A 20,380-nucleotide genomic window follows, 5' to 3' on the forward strand; every position below is an offset into this window, starting at 1 on the left:
TAAACTTTCCTGCTCAATCTTTTATTACTTTACATCATGAACTCACCTGAGCATGCGGCAGCGATGTTTGATCAGACGTTTGTAGGCACTGCCGACGTCCTTCACATTTTCATCGCTCCACAACCTTTCAGCTACAGCGCTGGCTCGTGGCCTGTGAACGGTGAACATACACATGACAATCAATCAACAGTCTTCAGATATAAAGTGTGGGGTTGAATGTATGGGGAAGTGATCAGCGTTGGAATACTGTTCAGAAGGTTGAGAGTTTGAATCCAAGGACCACCAAGATGCTACTGCTGGGCCCCTGAGCAAGGCCCTCAACTCTCAACTGCTCAGTTATATAAAAAAGATAAATGTAAGTCGCTCTGGAAAAGGGAATCTTCAGAATGCCATAGATGTACCAGGAATGGTGAAATGGACACAACCATTTGAATGCTTGGTATGGAATGTAGCTGTATACATCGAGTTTGATTATAATCAGTTTTTTTATATTAACTGGTCTTACCATAGACGTGGAGTGAGGTTGGTAGCATCCACAAACTCTCCCCAAAGACATGCCTCCCCACCAATCACAAGCTTCTTCTGCTCTGCTGTGCCTGGGGAAATCAAAGAAAGTTCTTATATATTATACTTTAAGAAAAAAAAAAAACGTCTTATAAAATCATCCATGTTCACTCTCTTGTAATAGAAACACTTGAAATCTAGCTTGCTTCACTCAACAGGCCTCAAGAGTATGAAACATTCATGATAAAACAATCTCTTTCCTTATCTTTTGTCTCTCTCTCTCTCTCTCTCTCATTATATATATATATATATATATTTATTATATTTATTATATTTATATATAAAACACACACACTGACCACTCTACACTTTTCTCCTCAACACAGGCCAGTCACATGACAGCCAGAAAGAAATGTATTATAAAACAGCATATGCACAGGTTCAAAGTACACTCATGGGTATAAAAAGGCTGCAACTCTCAAATTGCACCCTCAAGAGATATAATGCTTACATAATATACAGGGGACTTCCATCTATCTCCTACACACTGTGTTGAGAGACTTCCATTTTCCATCTTTCTTCCAGACTACTGCATGGTGCGATTCCATCCTAAACTTGCTTCAGGTCGGATTATTCCATTTGTCTTCATTTTTTTTTCATATTTAACCGTGCTTGTGTTTAACTTTGCAATGTTTATGTAGTAGGTTTAACAGATTTCTGAATGGATCCAAGAACTCATACAGCAGAAAGCCACAATGGGGGTATACTGTACAATGGAGGTTACTGATCAGACGGTCAGGGCGTTCAAGCTGCAAACCTGTCCTTGAGCAAGACCCTTAACTCATTTTGATTCAAGGGTGCTGCATCATGGCTGACTATATGCTCTGACCCCAACCCCCTAATAACAATTAATTTTAGGATAATGTCAATATATGATAAAATAATGGCTTGTACTTTAATTTTGATGCATCACAGGCCAGACTGCATTACAGTGACTAACACACTGAGAAAAGTGACATAATAAAATGCTTTGATGGCATAAGACCATTATATAACCCTAACCTCCAAGGTCCTGGAGAAACGTTGTTTCATTTCACTATGTACTGCTATATGTGGTTGAAAGTGGTTGACTTGACTAACCTACCAAAATGAAGCTCAAGGCTGAAATAATCCATCACATTCTCTTTAGTTTCTTCACCTCTCTTCCTCTCTCTTACACACATAAATACGCACTCACTCATACGGACACACCATTGAAACTCTGAGGGTCAGCCTTGTAAATGCCTTGCCAGTCTTGGCCATAGCTGATGCGGTTCAGGTACCAGGGAGTAGAAAGTAGGGCATGAAACCCAGCTGCAGTTATCTTGGCCATCTCACTGTTGTAGTCTGGCTTCTCCTTCCACACATGGATCTGTGTGTCTGCTTTCAGCTACGCAGAAACACACACAGTCACAATTGCTTTTGCAAAAAGCATGCATCTTGGTCCAAGCAAAAGCACTGGGATGATGTTTAGAATACACCCATAAATATGGATGTAAGGAGGACACTGCTTGTTTTGTTTTACGTATGTGGGACAATCTCAAAAATGAACTTCAAATGAACTGTGTCAAGGGCACATTCACACAAGTGCTACAAATTCTTCTACAAAAATGAATACCAAGAAACCCAAAAATGACCATCAGTAGAAATATGTTCAAGTATAAAGTTTCATTTCTTATACCTTTATAAATAAAAACAGCCACACAGTGTGAATGTGCCCACAGTGTAAAACGGGTCATCAGTCATAAAAGTCCTACACTGCTAAAACAGCCTTACTGCTAAAAAGCAGATGCTGTGTTAATTCAATGCTAATCTTGTGAGTGATTAGTGTTGACTAGGGTGAATGTATTGTGCTGCTATTCAATAAGGCACAGCAGTTAATTGCATGCATGAGTTCAGTGCAACAAAAAAAAAATAAAACACAGCCAAAACGAAATGACCTACACTAACTTTTACACTACACCAATATTTATGTTAAGGAATTACATTTTGTAATACTTCACTATTCACACCTGCCCATGACCCCCATATTTGGCCTTCCCTATCTTTTACCATCAGATTATAGGCAGGCATGGCGATTTTCCTTTGCTATGGTACTGTATGAGGAAGTCAGGAGTAGCAGAGAAGTATGTCAGAGTGGTGAAGGACATGTATGAGAGGAGCAGGACAGTGGTGAGGTGTGCTGTAGGTCAGACAGAGGAGTTCAAAGTGGAGGTGGGACTGCATCAGGGATCGGCTCTGAGCCCCTTCCTGTTTGCTATGGTGATGGACCAGTTGTCAGAGGAGGTCAGACAGGAGTCTCCTTGGACAATGATGTTTGCAGATGACATTGTGATCTGTAGTGTGAACAGGGAGCAGGTGGAGGAAAACCTGGAGAGGTGGAGGTTTGCGCTGGAAAGAAGAGGAATGAAAGTCAGTCGTAGTAAGACTGAGTATGTGTGTGTGAATGACAGGGAGGGAAGTGGAACAGTAAGATTACTGGGTGAAGAGGTGAAGAAGGTACAGGAGTTTAAGTACTTGGGGTCAACAGTCCAGAGTAATGGAGAGTGTGGGAAAGAGGTAAAGAAGCAAGTGCAGGCAGGTTGGAATGGGTGGAGAAAGGTGTCAGGAGTTCTGTGTGATAGAAAAATTTCAGCAAGAATCAAGGGGAAGGTGTACAGGACAGTGGTGAGACCGGCCATGCTGTATGGTTTAGAGGCAGTGTCACTGAGACAGGAGTCAGAGCTGGAGGTAGCAGAGCTGAAGATGTTGAGGTTCTCTTTGGGAGTGACAAGGTTGGACAGGATTAGGAATGAGTACATCAGAGGGACAGCTCATGTTGGATGTTTGGGGGACAAAGTAAGGGAGGTCAGGTTAAGATGGTTTGGACATGTCCAGAGGAGGGAGAGTGAGTATATTGGTAGGAGAATGTTGGACATGGAGCTGCCAGGAAGGAGGCAAAGAGGAAGGCCAAAGAGGAGGTATATGGATGTAATAAATGAGGATATGAAGCTAGTGGGTGCAAGTGTTGAGGATACAGAAGATAGGGATAGGTGGAGAGAGATGATTCGCTGTGGCGACCCCTGAAGGGAAAAGCCGAAAGAAGAAGAAGAAGATGGCGATTTTCCTTTACTGATAGTGGATTTGCTCAAAGCTGTGCACAAAGTGAGGACCAAAAAGACACTATAATGAAATATATTTCACTCCTCCTGAATAACAGGGGTGGTGTGAAACATCTAGATGATGTACACTGGACAATGTTAATGTGATGAGCAGGACTCAATTTAGTGGTCTGAATGGTGCTTAGAGAAGATGGCCACAATCACACCAATGCGTGCTATATCCGTAACAAATAAACCGTTGGTCAGATGAGTGCCATTTGATCCAAACAGCACCACAGAACACGTACTAGGCAAAGCAAGAAATGCTATGCTGATCAAGATCCAGAGACCAATTCTAGTTTAAAACTGGGCTTCAGGAGTTGGTAGTAGTATTGTTTTGTTAGAATTGTGTAGCCCTAATATAAAGAGCCATGTGTAAAACAATTTCACTGATAGTACTGCTGAAGGTGGCGGCAGAAACTAGCTGATAAATGGGAATAACTGGTCAAGCACACTAACCTCAATGCAAACCATTGCCAAACGATCTGCAAAGCCAATGTTAAAAACCTCCGAAAAAAAGTTTAGAAAAGTAAAAAGAAGAAAAAGAATAAGCCTTCTACAACTAAATCACTAAAGCTGAGGCCTGAGAATGAAGCATAGTCACAGCAGTTCCTGGGAGTTAACTTATACAAGCCACATTTAGTTCTGCTGCTATTACATCTACTATATTATATGAATTAATTTTAATAGACTGAGTAGAGAACAAAAGGGATAACAATGAATCCTAATAGATATTTTCATCTGCTAAAATTAAATCTAACATAGCACAACTATTGGCCAATCATTAAGAAAACTAATGATAAATGTTTATATGAACCAGACACACTATAACAGTAACTATCTTCATATAAAAAACTGCATAATTGCAGACAGTTCACTGAGCAGACCAACCATCAAAACTGAGCGGCTCGACCTTGTAGTATGTCTGCCAATCCTGTCCATAACTAATGTAGTCCAGGTACCAGGGGGCAGAGAGAATGGTGTTGAAACCTGCCCCAGTCACTTTTTGAAGCTCCTGTGCCACCTGGTTGTTCATCCAAACTTCCACCACTGTGTCAGCTTTCAGCTGCAACAAGCATACAACTCATTGGATGACTTATGTCTGATTTAAAAAAACAAAACCAAGCAAAAAAGGACTAATGGTTGAGCAAGCAAAAATGCAGATCACTGCATGCCAAACAATAGCAGCAGAAGGGTTAGCATTGCACAATCGAGGTCCATTATTATTTTTAAGCAATTTCTTAATGCAAAATTAGTCCTAAAACTCCCACAAAGAAAAATATTATTTGCATATCATTCCAGGTTAAGAAAATATGTTAGCCAAAGATAAAAATACAAAATTTGTCCTCCAAATATAGTCCATCACCATGACCGCTCATCTTACAAAACAACTAAGAGAAGCTTTAAGCTACTTGTTTATCCTTGGTCTTTTGTAGCAAATTTCATCTTTGGCCAAATTATTCCATTCAAATCACCAGATGAAAGTGGAATCATGGATAAAATGTGATGCTGATTGTGTATTTAAGCACTGGCTTATAACTATACATTCAGCATTTTAACATATACATACATCTATACATATTCATATATATATACATATTCATATATATATACACATATACATATATATATATACACATATTCATATATATTCATATATATATATTCATATATATATATATATATATATTCATATATATATATATATATATATATATATATATATATATATATATATATATATATATATATATATATTCATATATATATATATATATATATATATTCATATATATATATATATATATATATATATATATATATATATATTCATATATATATATATTCATATATATATATATTCATATATATATATATATATATATATATATATATATATATATATATTCATATATATATTCATATATATATATATATTCATATATTCATATATATATATATATATATATATATATATATATATATATATATATATATATATATTCATATATATATATATTCATATATATATATATATAGATATATATATATATATAAATATATATATATATATATATATATATATATATATATATACATACATATATATATATATATATATATATATATATATATATATATATATTCATATATATATATATATTCATATATATATATTGATATATATATATTCATATATATATATATTCATATATATATATATATATATATATATATATATATATATATATATATAGTTGAAATTGAAGTTTTAACAGGAACTATCTGTTTTTATATGAATATATATATATATATATATATATATATATATATATATATATATATATATATATATTCATTCATATATATATATATATATATATATATATATATATATATATATATTCATATATTCATATTCATATATATACATATATATATATACATATATATACATATATATATATATATATATATATATATATATATATATATATATATATATATATATATATATTCATATATATATATATATATATATATATATATATATATATATATATATATATATATATATATATATATATATATATATATTCATATAAAAACAGATAGTTCCTGTTAAAACTTCAATAATACTAATGTTTTAACAGAAAGATGAACCAATGTAATAAACTAGACATCAGCAATAAAAAGAAAATGGTCAAATTTGCTCATTTAAATTTGTTTTTAATTTTGGCATCCATGACATCACTTTGCATCTTTTAGCATACTAACAAAACCTGTATCAGTGTTAACCCCCAGTGATTTTGCTTGGAGCAGCTATACTAAACCATATAACTATAGCTTGATAATTTGTTGTATTTTTCTTGATTACTTAAAAGTCTGTGCAATGAAAAGCTCTTACCTTAACACCATTGTCAAAGACCTCTTGCCAGACCATGTAGCCCTTATTGGTGGCTTTTACAATGTCAAGGAGCCTGAAGTTTGATTCAAATCACACATTAAAGGCATTGGTTTAGAGGTTTTACAAGCTGAATTTTCATGAGGACAAGATCTCCTACCTTTGAATGTAGTAGGATTCTAGTTTGCTGTAGTCTTGGCCAAAGCCTTGCTGCTCCATAAATTTTTGAATATCAGGGTTTGACTTCCTAAAGGAGCAAAGAAATCACATCGCAGGCAATTTAAAAACGACTTAAAAGTACTCAGATGGTTCTGCTTCGATGGTAGGAACAAAAAAAAACAAGAGTTACAGTATCTCAGAATTCAAAACATTCAATAATTTGTTTTTTTGTCCAGGACAGTTTTTCACATTTTTATGCAAATCTTTCACAGAAATTAAGCAACAGAACACAAGACAACTGAACATTCAAAAGAGAGTACAACTTAATGACATCACTAATCAACTTCTACTGAAGTGTCATCTTTTCCACCTCTGTTATAACTTTCTTGCGCCATATTTGGTGTAAATCATCCATTTGGAATCACCAAGTTAGTGAAGAGCAAAAATCTCCTCTCACCAGCAGGAGAAATCGACCTCGTCACCCCCAAGGTGGACATAAGCGTCAGGGAAGACACTGCTGATTTCCTTAAAGAAGCTGGTCATAAACTCGTACGTGGAGTTGAGGATGGGGTTCACAGGACCGAAGGTACCTGAAGGAGTGCTGCCTGCGTAGCATGGGGTCAAAAGATTCGCCTGACCTACACAAAGATGAAGACGCATCAGAGCAATTAATTTCTAGTATCATTTTGACTTATACAAGCCACCGGTTTAAAATTTTGTGCATCCATAAAATATTTATCCAGTTTCCTATATTTGTAATCAATTCGGTGTGAATGACAAAATACTTGATGCATTTAATTATCAGAAAATTACACTGGAAGCATTTGGGAAACAATTTCCAAATATGTTGGCTATAGAAAATTAATTGTGCTGTAGGCTAATCAAGCATGTCTATCTGGTTCAAAGCCACATTTGCCTTTGCATGTAGGAAAGTTACATGAGTATTGTTTGAGAACCACCATGTGACTAAGTTAAACCACTTCCTAAAGGAAACTAACAACTACATGAACAGACTGTTAAACACACAAGGCACACACACAGATAGATATAGATAATATAGACATGAATGAAAAAACAATAGTACACCAACTGTAGCTCACATGACTTGTCACTGACCTTTCCCCCATGACTGGGTGTGGCCTGGAGTGTCTAACTCGGCAATGACTCGAATCCCTCGCATACGAGCAAACTCGATCACCATTTTCACATCAGCCGGTGTGTACACATGTGTGTACGGATGAAAGGCTCCCTTTTGGTAACACAGAACATAAATGTGCAAGTAGTACACACTATCCTCATTGCAGCTATAATGAAAAGAACTAGAATATGGAATGATACTGACAAGAAACACAACCCAAAGGAAATAAAGAACTGACATGTAGAGAAACAGGACTTTGGGCCCACAGAGGGAGAGAGGGGCTACTGCAACTACTGTTATTATTAACCAAGGCTACAGAACTGTTAATATATTTTCACCTACCCGCTACATCCAGGACAGCAGCCGAAAGAATAAGAGGAGCAAATTTTTTTTTATCCAACTTTTGATTTTTTATAACTGGAAAGCAAACTAATAAAATGCTACATTATTAGTACAGTAGTTGAAGCAATTAAAGTGTGGCTTCAGTTACACATAGATTTAGTTATCTTTAGTTAACTATGGCAAGTGCATTTGATGCAATTTTCTCTACTGAAGTAAACAAATTATAGAAAAGTGAATGAAGCTGTTGTTGCAAAACCCCAGAAAGCAATCATATAATCATATATAATTGCTTTCATATAATCTCATGTGGTGTCCCAGTCCATCATTCGCAATAGGTCTTGCTAAACCTGCTTTTCTGAGTAATTAATTAGGTGATAAATTAACCGTCACATGTAGGCTGTGTCACATTATTGTTGAATACGTTGCTGTGTTTTCTGAAGCAAAACCATCAGTGAAATTGGATGACATGTCTCCTACGAGCTCCATGTTGAGTTTAGTCATAATAACTCTTATTTTGCAGTAATAATTATAAAATGTTCAGGCCCATCTCTAATTACAACCAACACCTCCCAGTACACCACAGTCCTTAGAGAGGAGACTGCATTTCAGCATGACAGTACTGCAACATACTGATGAAAGTGAAAAGCAATCCAAATGGTAATTACATTCACCTCTGACACAGCACTTCATTTTAAAAAACACTAAAGACACTGTGAGATAAGAGCAATGCAATATAGATTTTGTTTCACCCTCCTTGTATTCCATTTCACAATTGCCGTGTGGTGTGATTGCTTTTCTGGCAAAAAAAATCATCTTACAACTAAAGCAATGAGTAAAGGTGTCTTTTTCCCCCAGAACACACTACAACATAACCTGAAAATTTGACCATACAGTGTACGAAAACAGCAAGCTTTAAGAATTGAGCCAATTTCAAAAATCAGAAATAAGCATACAGAAATGAAATTGGAAAAAAAGGGAAGAGAAACAAATCACTTTTTGGAGAAGACAGTATAAAACAACTCACGCGCTGACTGAGGTCAGGGAAGGTCCGACTGAAGAAGGGAAAGGATGGATCATCCACAATGTGCCAGTGGAAAACGTTTAACTTGTTGATTGCCATGGCTTCCTACAAAGACAGCATTTGGTTACACAAAACATTTTGTGAGAAACTTTTCAGTAAGAGCTCATGCATTTGAAAACTTCAGATATTGCAGTAAACACAGATTATTTACACATAATACTTTCTATAGCTTCTGACCATAAGCTAATCTTTGTTGGTCTTACGGTTTCCCAGGGAAGTTTTCATGACATCACAGTTTGGATCATTTATCTCTCAATTCTACAAGTTTCAGACTTTTTTGTTAATTTTCTTCTAGCAAAGAGTTACGAAACAGGTGGACTCCAATCCAGGTCCTGGCTCATTTAATCTGATGTACAGCTTATTTTGCAGTTTACCTAGTAAATACTTCTCTTTGGATACTAGCCTAGTCGTAGTTTGAGGGACTTTTTTTTTCCATTTGTCATTTCTCAAGACCTAAAATAACAGCTAGGGTCACAAAGGGGCTTCATAAAAATCTGGCTATAGATATAGATACTTATATAACTGCACCAATTGAACTTTGCTGTTTGCTGGTTTGACAGCTAGCAGTAGCCAGGCAACAACACTGACTCTGCAGAATGAAAGCAATCCTGACATCTTGCTTGGTTCAAACTTTAGTCTGGTTTATTTATGATGCATCTAAACCCAGATCATATGGTCATGAGAGTCATAATGGTAGACATGTGATTTTCTAGATACACAAGTATCACTAGTTCCTTGAATTGTTTTTTTCAAAGTGTCCGTCAGCCCTCATCTACTCCAAACATTAATGAACATAACAGCACCACTGCTCACTAGGCATGAACATCACTATTGTGCTCTATTATAGAAATGCAAACTGGAATTGAGAACACGTGAAGTAGAACTACACTGATTAAATTATTGCAGGCTATAATCTGTACTTCTGTTGTAAAAGCAACACTTAAACACAGCCGCTTGTCCCAACTAGCACCAGCTGACTAGCTGATTAATACAGAGTTATCTCATGAGTGCTGTGATGGCACTCTGAACTTTCCAATCTGGAAAAACACTGGAGAAATGTTTTTCACTTTAAGTGAGTTCAGTTCATTCTTAGAGCGCACATGAACATTGTACTAGGAAGACAGCACATTACCTTCGTTTATCCTTACTTTACTTTATTCAATGGCTAATTAAATATAATTAACTTGTCAACCTTCACCAGAGTTGTGCTACATTCTCACACACCTCAGCTCACAGAGAAAAAGCGACCAGAGACCGCTCATTTTCAATGAAAGCGGGTGACTCCCAGTGACATGAGTGACTGTTGGTGACAAGATGTGGGCATGTTTTGAGAAAAGTGTAACTTTATGCATACATGAAGCGATTGGCACAGTGACTACCGATAGGAGAGAAAACTTTAGAGCGCAAGCGATCCATGGCTAAGAACACATACTGCTTTTCCTTTATCTCCCATGATACGATAGCCAAATGCTCTCCATCCAGAATTTCAGACAAGAAAACTGATGTGAAATGCTTGATGTGCCACCCACTGAGAAATGTTGTTACTATGGAAACCAGTAGTCAGAATCGCTACCTGCAACTTCCTAGTACAGCGACTGGTGACTTGCTGTGATGAAATCGCTGCATGTGTGAACATAGCGGTGGATGTAGCCGTTTAGTTCTGGATGCTGACGTGTATACACACACAACATGCACATGCAATACAACTACAGTCCTACATGTGCACATATCTTTTTTCTTGCATACCCTTGACCTACACATATTTAAAGCCAATTTGCCTCCAAAGAGTCTCCTCCCTCCTGCAATTACCCTTCCCTAATACTACTACATTGTATGTAAACCAGAACAACAAGTCTGGATGATTGATCGTTTGAGCAGTTAATAATAACTATAGAAGTCACATTATTATAATCTTATTCCACCATTTAAAATGCCACAAGCATCTCACACACAGTTTACACACAGAGTTCAACAGCTTCAGCTTACCAAATTGGCCAAAATGACTTTGAGTGGCAGGAAGTGACGAGATGTGTCCAGCAGGATGCCTCGATGAGCAAAGCGAGGGAAGTCAGACACATCTGTCTTATTGATTGTAGTCTGGTGCAAAGAGATATTATACAAGGACAATTGTTTACCGTTTTGAGTTCATCATCATTAAATTAACTATAGGATGGAGAATGCATGGAGAATAAACTTACAACTCCATAATCATCTTCATACACCAGCTGGCTGAAGGTCTCAAGTCCTTAAAAAACATATATAAAATCATAAATGATGTGTGCAAGAAAATGTACCATTACAAAAAGAGTCTATGGCCTTTAAGATAAGTTTGTATCCTAGAGTCACTCCAAGAACATACATCACAAAGAATACATGAATCACATTATATGAAACAAATTTTGTTAAAAACTGAAGATCTTTGTAAATCTTAATTGATTAATAAGTATAATTTATGCAATAAATATCACCCTCCATCTGTCTGTATGCAGAAAGAATGAATGAATGAATAAATAAGTAAGTAAGTAAGTAAGTAAGTAAGTAAGTAAGTAAGTAAGTAAATAAACTCCTGAGCCAATATGAGGAGGAAATCTAAACTCTTGTAGGAAACCCATCCTCATCCGAGCGACACTGGATAGAGCGATTAAGAGATCATTTCCCTTTTATAGCTCTGTGGTCAAAAAGTGCAATTGTACAAGCAGGAGATTCATTCTAGTTTCAACGTCAAGTCTATCTTGCTGAAGTTCTGAACTGTGTGTGTGCTCTTCGTATTGCCTCCCTCCTGTGACCTAGTGAAGCAGTATCAATGCAAGTCTATAAGTCTCTCTGGATAAAGGCGTCTGTTTTTACACAGAGCAACTGGATAATTGTAATGGGCAATTATAGTCCTAACTATAGTCCTTCATTGGGTCTAAGTGGTACCATCCCCAGTAATCTTGTGTATTGTAAGGCAGGGGCCATCGTCCCCATCCTAATATAATCAAAAAGACTTCATGGAATGACCTTTTATTTCTCACATCCTTTTAAAAAAAGGTACCAAGTCATTTTAACACATTTCCATGAATGCAAATCACATTCCGCAGGTGGGCTCATATCCATCCTCTACTCACAAACAGCTAAACAGCATCACGATACTCTATACCCAGAAACGCAACAGTCTCCTGACTAATCTTATAACACGGTAAAACAATTTGTTTGTTAATACTTACTGAAAAGTACCAGAGATTAGCTTACCTCTCAATGCTCCCCACACATTTGAGGCCTTCAGAACAGCTGTGGGTTGGTTCACTGAAAGCTGATCTAAACACGAAACCAGAAATGAGGTTGAAATGTAAACAAGTGTAAAACTCCATTAATATTAACCAGCACGATTATTTAATCTTGGGCAATCTCCATGACATACCTTAACAAACCTATAAACCTTTGTTCCCTCAACAGAGTCTCTTTAGTCAAAGGCCTCAGTCCTGAAGACTTTCCCCATATCAGAAAACATAAAGGAACAGCTTTACCTTGAACACTAAAACTGGAGACTCCTTCCAAAAATGTTAAATTAACATCTCCTCCCAGAACACCACATCAATCATCACACACTTTTAATCTGTTTACGAGGTAAATCCATACAAGTCAAAGTCTTTACTGCAGATTTGAAGTAAAATCAACACTAATAAGCTGCTGTTTACAGAATACAAATCACCTTCTGACTAATAAGAAGGAGAATTCAACAAAAAAAACTTCAGCAAAATCAATAAGTTTTAATAAAAAATTCAGTAAAAAAATAAATCTGTTAAACAGTGTTGAAAAAAAGTGAGATACTGTCTGAGCTCATTTTAGTAAAGTAGGTACAATTTTTAACACTGAACGAGTATTTACATCACACAACCAATTAACGGTGCTCTAACCCTTTACACAAAACCTAGAAAACAAATTTAAAGACCATTTTAAAGATGTCAGATCAGTATGATGATAAACCTACCTGTCTATGCCTTTTTTATATTTTAAAAGAAGCACCTGGAAACATGGTTAAAGCTCTTAAGCAGATGTCATGTATTGGATTATGGTCAAGTCTTTGGATCTTTGGATTAGCAGAAGTGGATTACTGTGACTACAATCCCTGTCTCAACCTGCAATTCTCAATTCTGTTTATTTGTTATGTATGTAATGCATCTGAGTCAAGGTCAAGAAAAGAAAGAAAGAAAGTATGGATCATTGTGTGAAAGGACATGAAGGAAGAATGGGAACTCACAGGATTCATCTGTTTTTAGACTCGGATAGCCGTCACACTCCGGGTCAGTAGATGTGATCTGCACCTGAAGCTCAGTCAGCTCAGCGTCCAACACTTTTTCTTGGTCTGCATTGTGCTTCTTCACATAATCAAAGATGTATTTAAAATATCTGAAAGAAAGAATCTGACGTTTACAAAATCTTACTTAACATGAGTTAGAATTATGTGACTACTACTAGTCCAAACACACTTAAAGTCACGAAATTCAGAGCAGATCAGCTTTACTGTTATTCGTTGCTGTACAAAGCCAATGAAATGCAGTTCACTTCTTCCAAGCGCAAATAGCGATAATAAAAATGGGACAAGCGAGTAAAATACTGTAACTTATTTACAGTAGGACAAATGTGCAAGATTTAAAGATCAGAAATAGAAGTAACAGTTAAGCTGTGCAAAATGTGTGGAAGATGGCTCGGAGTTCAGATTGGTGACAGCTGAAGGAAGATGCAACTGTTCCTATTCAGTGCATTTTGCTTTTAACCACAAACAGTCCCCAAAAAATGTATGTACATTTTTACATCCCTAACAAGAAAGACAAATGAAAAACCTTCCTGACACGATATAAACCTTACGGATAGCGAGATTAAAAATCATCTGCTATCAAGTCAAACTACAGCATGACTAACATAACCTTGGATGAGGAAAAGACAGTTTCAGTGATTGCAGCAGATCTGAACTCAGGTGAATAAAGGCATGATTTTTAACAAAGGCATATCATTCAGTTTTCCCATGTAGGACCATCCACAAAAGTGTTTCACAAGCATAGAAGCAGAAGTTGAAGAATATATTATATATATACACAGTTGTACAAGCGTAGTGTTTTTTTTTCTTAGAGTAAGTCCACTTCCTCTTAAAGTTTCTTCCTCATGGAGAAATTCCCTCGGAGAGTTTTGCATTTTATTTCATAAATAAATATCTCTACTTATATCTACATCCAGATTTCTGTTAAGCTTCTGCAGTAGAAATATGACTAATATATCTTATTAAAAATGCACTTCCTGTTTGCCAGAAAATCTACGTTTGTTAGGGTCTGTTTAACTCGGGAAACAACAAATTGGGGTAAAAATGTGTAAATAAATAGCTAAATAAATAATTGTAAGGTTACCTGCGGAAGGCATTTTGGAGCAGACTGCAGCTCGGACCCGCGGTCGAGTCTTTAGCATGAACGATTTGGAAACTGGAAGCGCTGAGTTTGAATGCACTCGAAGTCGTCTGATATTTCTGTGGCAGCGGCCAAAGCGAGACGTCGTCCGTCTCCTGATATCTCTCACCAAACCGATCAGACACCCAGCCGTTACAAACGGTAACTGTTAATAACAGGGAGCCAAAGATTAGCATGGTTAGCGCGCGCATAATACTCTGTGAGCTCCTACACAATCAAGTGACTTCAAGCACGCGACCGGAGGTTTGTATAGCAGCCGAGCACAGCCAATCAGAATACTCGGTGTCACGTGGATAGAAAAAGGCGCTGTCGGGACAAAACAAAAACACTGTCACCCGCGCCGCCATCTTAGAGAGGTCAACAGTCGAAGCCGGGCAATTGAAAACAATTTTTTTTTTTTTACAAATAACCAGGAAAATATGTAGAACATGATAAACCATAACGGTTTAAGCAATAACCTCAGCATAAGTTTATTAAATTGTGTGTAAAAAAAAGGAAGGGCCCATCAGCTTCATTTATCCTGGTGCTTCTGGATCCTCTTTCAGATTTAAGTCAAACATTGGATCTTCATCCAGATCAGTTAGTCTGACCTCCATTGAAGTCAGTGTAACTACATCATCTTCACCGTCTCTGTCGTTACAGACACTGATTTGATAGTAATCTTGATAAAAAACAGGCAGAACACAGCAAAACAGCAATCCTCCAATAATTATCCCTGCTACCACCATAATACCCAGTTTGGCTATCCATTGTTGGATGCAAATGATATAATCTGTCTGAGGCTGAGGCTCAAAGAAAACTACAGGTGCTAAAACAGCTGCATGACATCCTGAAACCTTTCCAGTTGCAGCTGCATTATTACCTTTAATGACAAAATAATGGCCCATTTTTGAGTGTCTGACACTTGAAGAAAGCTAACCTCTTATGTTGCATCATGACGGATATAAGTTGACCATTTTGTTCAGCATGCTTGAAGTTCCATAACTCTTCCTAAACCCACATTGTTTGCAAACTGATGATAGACGAAATGTGCGCAAGAAGAGTCAGTGTAATCGTTTACAATTTCCTCTTCTGACAACTACCACAGGATGTATTAGCCAGCAAGAAAGCAGTCAGTTCTCAAAGTTGATGTGCTCGAAGTAGGAAAAACGGGTAAATGTAACCATTGGAGTGACTTTGACCAGGGCCAAATTGTGATAGCTACACCATATTGCCAAAAGTTTTTGCACACCCCTCCAAATCATTGAATTTAGGTGTTATCTGTCAGGGGTTGGCCTTGGCCACTTAGTTCCAGTGAAAGGAACTCTTAATGCTTCAGCATACCTAGACATTTTGGACAATTTCATGCTCCCAACTTTGTGGGAACAGTTTGGGGATGACCCCTTCCTGTTCCAAAATGACTGCATACCAGTGCAAAAAGCAAGGTCCATAAAGACATGGATGAGTGAGTTTGGTGTGGAGGAACTTCACAGAGTCCTGACCTCAACCTGATAGAACACCTTTGGGATGAATTAGAGTGGAGACTGCAAGCCCAACATCTAGTTGGACTTCTAGTCCAACATCAGTGCCTGACCTCACAAATGCGCTTCTAGAGGAATGGTCAAAAAATCCCACAAACACACTCCTAAACCTAGAAGAGTTGAAGCAGTTATAGCTGCAAAGGGCAGGACAACTCCATATTACATTCATGTGCATGTAAAGCAGACATCCTAGTTTTGGCCTGGCTCGCAGTCTCCGCTCTAATTCATCGCAAAGGTGTTCTATCAGGTTGAGGTCAGGACAGGACTGTGCAGGCCAGTCAAGTTCCTCCACACCAACTCCCTCATCCATGTCTTTATGTCTTTGTGCACTAGTGACTAATCATGTTGGAACAGGAAAGAGTCATCCCCAAACTATTCCCACAAAGTTGGAAGCATGAAATTGTCTAAAATGTTTTGGTTATACATTTTCATATATATATTTATTTTTATGTAATACAGAACATTTAATTGGATTCATAAATATTGTTTTTCCTGTGTGATATTAACTATAAGTGATTAATTATGCATGAATTATGTTTCTGTATTATTTTTTTTAGAGATGTTATTACATTGGTGTCAATAACACTAAGCAGCAGGTACAAAAAGCACTGAAAGAACAAGTTTGATCCAAATGAGGTACAAAAAGATGTTTCATAAATGCTCCTGAATTGTTTTGTTGGGCTTTAAACAGTTTTATAATATAAATTTTGATAATGGGCCATACATTTAATCATAAGAGCTTATCAACACTTATATGACACATAAATTAATTATTGGTGACAATTATTTATTTATTTATTTATTTATTTATTTATTTATTTATTTATTTATTTATTTATTCATTTAGCAGTTATAGTTGCCTACATGGAATTAGCTAAATGTTACTCTTTTGCTAGGGTTATGTTTTGGAGAAAAGATAATCATTAAAATAATAATAATAATAATAATAATAATAATAATAATAATAATAATAATAATAATAATAATAATAATAATAATAATAATAATAATGATTCTTTTGCAAAGCACACAGTTTGGCAGCTTTGGGGGTTATGAGTTTTCTTTCGCTTCCTGCATGGATCCTTGGTTAAGTGATAGAGAAGATTTCATGTTGGAAATTAATTAATCAGCCTCATCACATGAGTCTTCAGTCAATTATTTTCCTCTAACACCACACCCCTTTGTGTTTTATTTCTCACCAAATAGATGTGTAATGTACAAATTTTACAAAAGAGACTGGTCTGAAATTGAAACAGCACACCCTACTATAATCCATACTGAAATTTTTCAGTGCTCTGTTTGTTAAGCCGAACTGGTCTGATGATTCGCTCTCTGAATGAAGCGGTTCAACTGTAATGACTCAGACGATTATACTCAGCCTCCAAGCAAGCCTCGCCTCAGTTCTTCAGAACAGTCTGGTTAGCCTCGATGAACTAATCTTAATATGCCTTGATTCTGTCCTTTGACTAAGACTCAGTGTTCCTGTAAATTGCCAGTGTTATTTAAACCGTTGAAGTCTACTGCACTCCAGTTGGTGTGGTGGCTGCAGCAGCAGCTGATCAGACCTCCACTCGGGCTGAGCACAGCCTATACACACTGATACAGAACACAATGTGACAGCAAGGATCTGGAGATGCTGCCAGGACATGCTTTATGCAAAATGGACCTCAAGCTGGATCCAAATCATACATTCGTTTTCTGTATTGCTTATCCCACAAAGGGTCAGAGGGAAGTAGAAGACTATCCTAAGGTACTCAGGACACAAGGTGGGGGACACCCTGGACAGGGTGTTAACCAGTACAGGGAACAATCACACACATTCACACACTACATACAAGTTAGAGATGCCAATCAGCCTACGACACATGTCTTTGGACTGGGGGAGGAAACAGGAGTACCCTGAGAAGACCCTCCAAGCACAGGAAGAACATGCAAACTCCACATACACAGCATGGAGGCAGGAATCAAACCCCCCAATGTCAGAGGTTTGAGGCAAGTGTTCCATCAACCATACCATTTAATTCATAAACCTTTCACAGTAGCATATGCTCATAAAAGATACTGTTCCTTTTTTATGTGAGTCCTTGACTTTGAGTAAATTTATAAATAAGGAGACTCACTAAGTGAACTGCACTTGATAGTCATCAAATTGTATAACTGGCACAAATTACTGCAGAGGTTATTTTGTAAAGCAGTTTTCAACTGCATACACAAATTTAAACACAATTGTATTTTTTTTATTTTTTTATATATTTTTACCATTATCAGTCATTTAATAATAAAGAAAGCAAGCAGAAATGAAGACAAAAAAAGACTAGCTAAAATTAGGACAAAATAATAGCACCATATACAAGGAGGTAAAGGTAGAGTTATGTACAATGTTTGGAGGTTATAATTTACCATTTAATTTGCCATTTTATTATTCTCAGCTCACTGTAAGCTTTGCCTTTTATGGATTGTTCATGACATACACTTCCACTAAATTTAAAAGAGCTGTGTTGTGAACATGCTTGGTAATTTATGAGCGATTTATTAACATATAGACTGGAGTAGAAAGTAAATAAATATTATTGAAAGCACAAAAAACGTTATACTGATTGCCTGATCAGCACAAACACATGCAAAGCCACACAGATAGGCAAGTATAAGGCTGTTTGGCATCTCCAAACTGCCCTACTTCTTGCTGAAGTCTCATCACATCACAGCGAGGTGCTTGCTTCTGCTGAGGATGGGTCCATGTGGACAGCCTGGAGATATATATGGGTTTTTGCTGTGGATAGAAACACTTGGAGACCATGAAGATGGCTTTGGACTGCTGCTACCATCAGTTTTGTGCTCGGGTCTCCATTACTTAACATTCAAAGACTTCAGCAGGACATTATTTATGTTAAATCTATAGCGTTTAGAAATTATGCTGATGCTTATACTTCTAAGATTCCCAAAAGCGTCTGGTTGCACTATTCTTGACTATATACAGTTATAAAAAGAACATTATTTATAACCACACTCTCTTGAGTCTCCCAGATGAGGATGGGTTCACTCTCAAGGTTTCTTCTGCATATCGTCAGAGAGGGAGGGTTTCCGCACCACTGTTGCTTCAGCCTTGCTATTAGGAAAATAATATAATTAACATTTTTAACTTTGTAATTTTTATTCAATATTTTATTCCTGTAAATTTGCTTTGCGACAATGTCCACTATTAAAAGCGCTATACAAATTAAATTAAATTGAAATGAATTGAATAAACACGGCACAAAATAGGTAGACCAATCGAATTTATTTCTATAATTTTTTACATAATATCCAGCAGAGGGCGCTGTTCCACTTTAAATAAAATGAATCAACACTGAGCTGCAACTAGTGGGTGGCTGCAGGTTTTCATTACAACTGAGCAGGAATACAACTAAAACTCATCAGTCATGTAAAGACTGAGGCAAGGTAATTAAATACGTGCTTGGTTGCATTGCTTGTGTAACGTTGGAATGATTCTGGCTCTGGGGTGGATTAGGTTGTATAACCCTGCTCTAAATGTTCCCTTCTCTTACACTGTTAGAAGTTTAAAACAGCATTAATTCGATAACTCAGGAGATGTGTTTATAGGAAGAAGGCATACAGCTGTTCAAGGGAGTATTGGACGTTTCTGTATTTTATAATCTATATAAACATAGATGAACATCAGCAGATTTTAATCTTCATAAAAAATAGACACAAAATAAACCAAGCAAACTGAACAGTATTCATTTATTTATCAGTTGTCCATTTATGGTGCTTTGGATATCATGTCATCATCTCATTAGTTGACTGACGGTTATCATTCATAACAACAAAGAGATGCAAAGCAAACACAATCAAACACAAACAAAAATTCTTTGAATTTGCATAGGTAATTAGTAAATTATTACAGGATTCAGTAAGGTGATCAATATGCTCTGTGATCTCTTTCATTTGATATTAGCACAATGTGAAGAAACTCTGCCCTTGAGAGTCTTTCGGAGGCCTAACGCCTCTTCAGTTCAAGTGAACAGAAGTCTCATGAGACCATTTTGCAGTTCTCTAAACAGTGAAATAAAAAGGACTAAATAAGTGTTATACATCAGGACATCAGGATAATTGG

The 20,380-nt window shown here is 36.5% G+C and overlaps 1 protein-coding gene across 2 annotated transcripts in view; it reads right to left on the minus strand.

The window, feature by feature from the left end:
* Positions 1 to 14,993, minus strand: part of hexb (hexosaminidase B (beta polypeptide)) — a 15,920-nt gene extending 927 nt beyond the window's left edge. Inside the window, exons 1-13 of one of the 2 annotated variants that reach the window (XM_058383409.1) lie at positions 14,690 to 14,993; positions 13,549 to 13,697; positions 12,540 to 12,605; positions 11,507 to 11,553; positions 11,295 to 11,405; positions 9,252 to 9,353; positions 7,864 to 7,996; positions 7,205 to 7,385; positions 6,749 to 6,835; positions 6,592 to 6,664; positions 1,756 to 1,933; positions 506 to 596; positions 47 to 151 (exon numbers count right to left, since the gene is read on the minus strand). In XM_058383409.1, coding sequence (XP_058239392.1) covers positions 47 to 151; positions 506 to 596; positions 1,756 to 1,933; positions 6,592 to 6,664; positions 6,749 to 6,835; positions 7,205 to 7,385; positions 7,864 to 7,996; positions 9,252 to 9,353; positions 11,295 to 11,405; positions 11,507 to 11,553; positions 12,540 to 12,605; positions 13,549 to 13,697; positions 14,690 to 14,937 — 1,571 coding nt within the window. In that variant the 5' untranslated portion in view covers positions 14,938 to 14,993. Of the gene's footprint in view, positions 1 to 46; positions 152 to 505; positions 597 to 1,755; positions 1,934 to 4,574; positions 4,750 to 6,591; positions 6,665 to 6,748; positions 6,836 to 7,204; positions 7,386 to 7,863; positions 7,997 to 9,251; positions 9,354 to 11,294; positions 11,406 to 11,506; positions 11,554 to 12,539; positions 12,606 to 13,548; positions 13,698 to 14,689 lie in introns of both variants that reach the window. The other variant, XM_058383410.1, reaches the window with a different exon arrangement.
* Positions 14,994 to 20,380: the final 5,387 nt, after the last annotated feature.

The sequence above is a fragment of the Hemibagrus wyckioides genome, linkage group LG28, assembly GCF_019097595.1.
Source record: "Hemibagrus wyckioides isolate EC202008001 linkage group LG28, SWU_Hwy_1.0, whole genome shotgun sequence".
NCBI lineage: Eukaryota > Metazoa > Chordata > Actinopteri > Siluriformes > Bagridae > Hemibagrus > Hemibagrus wyckioides.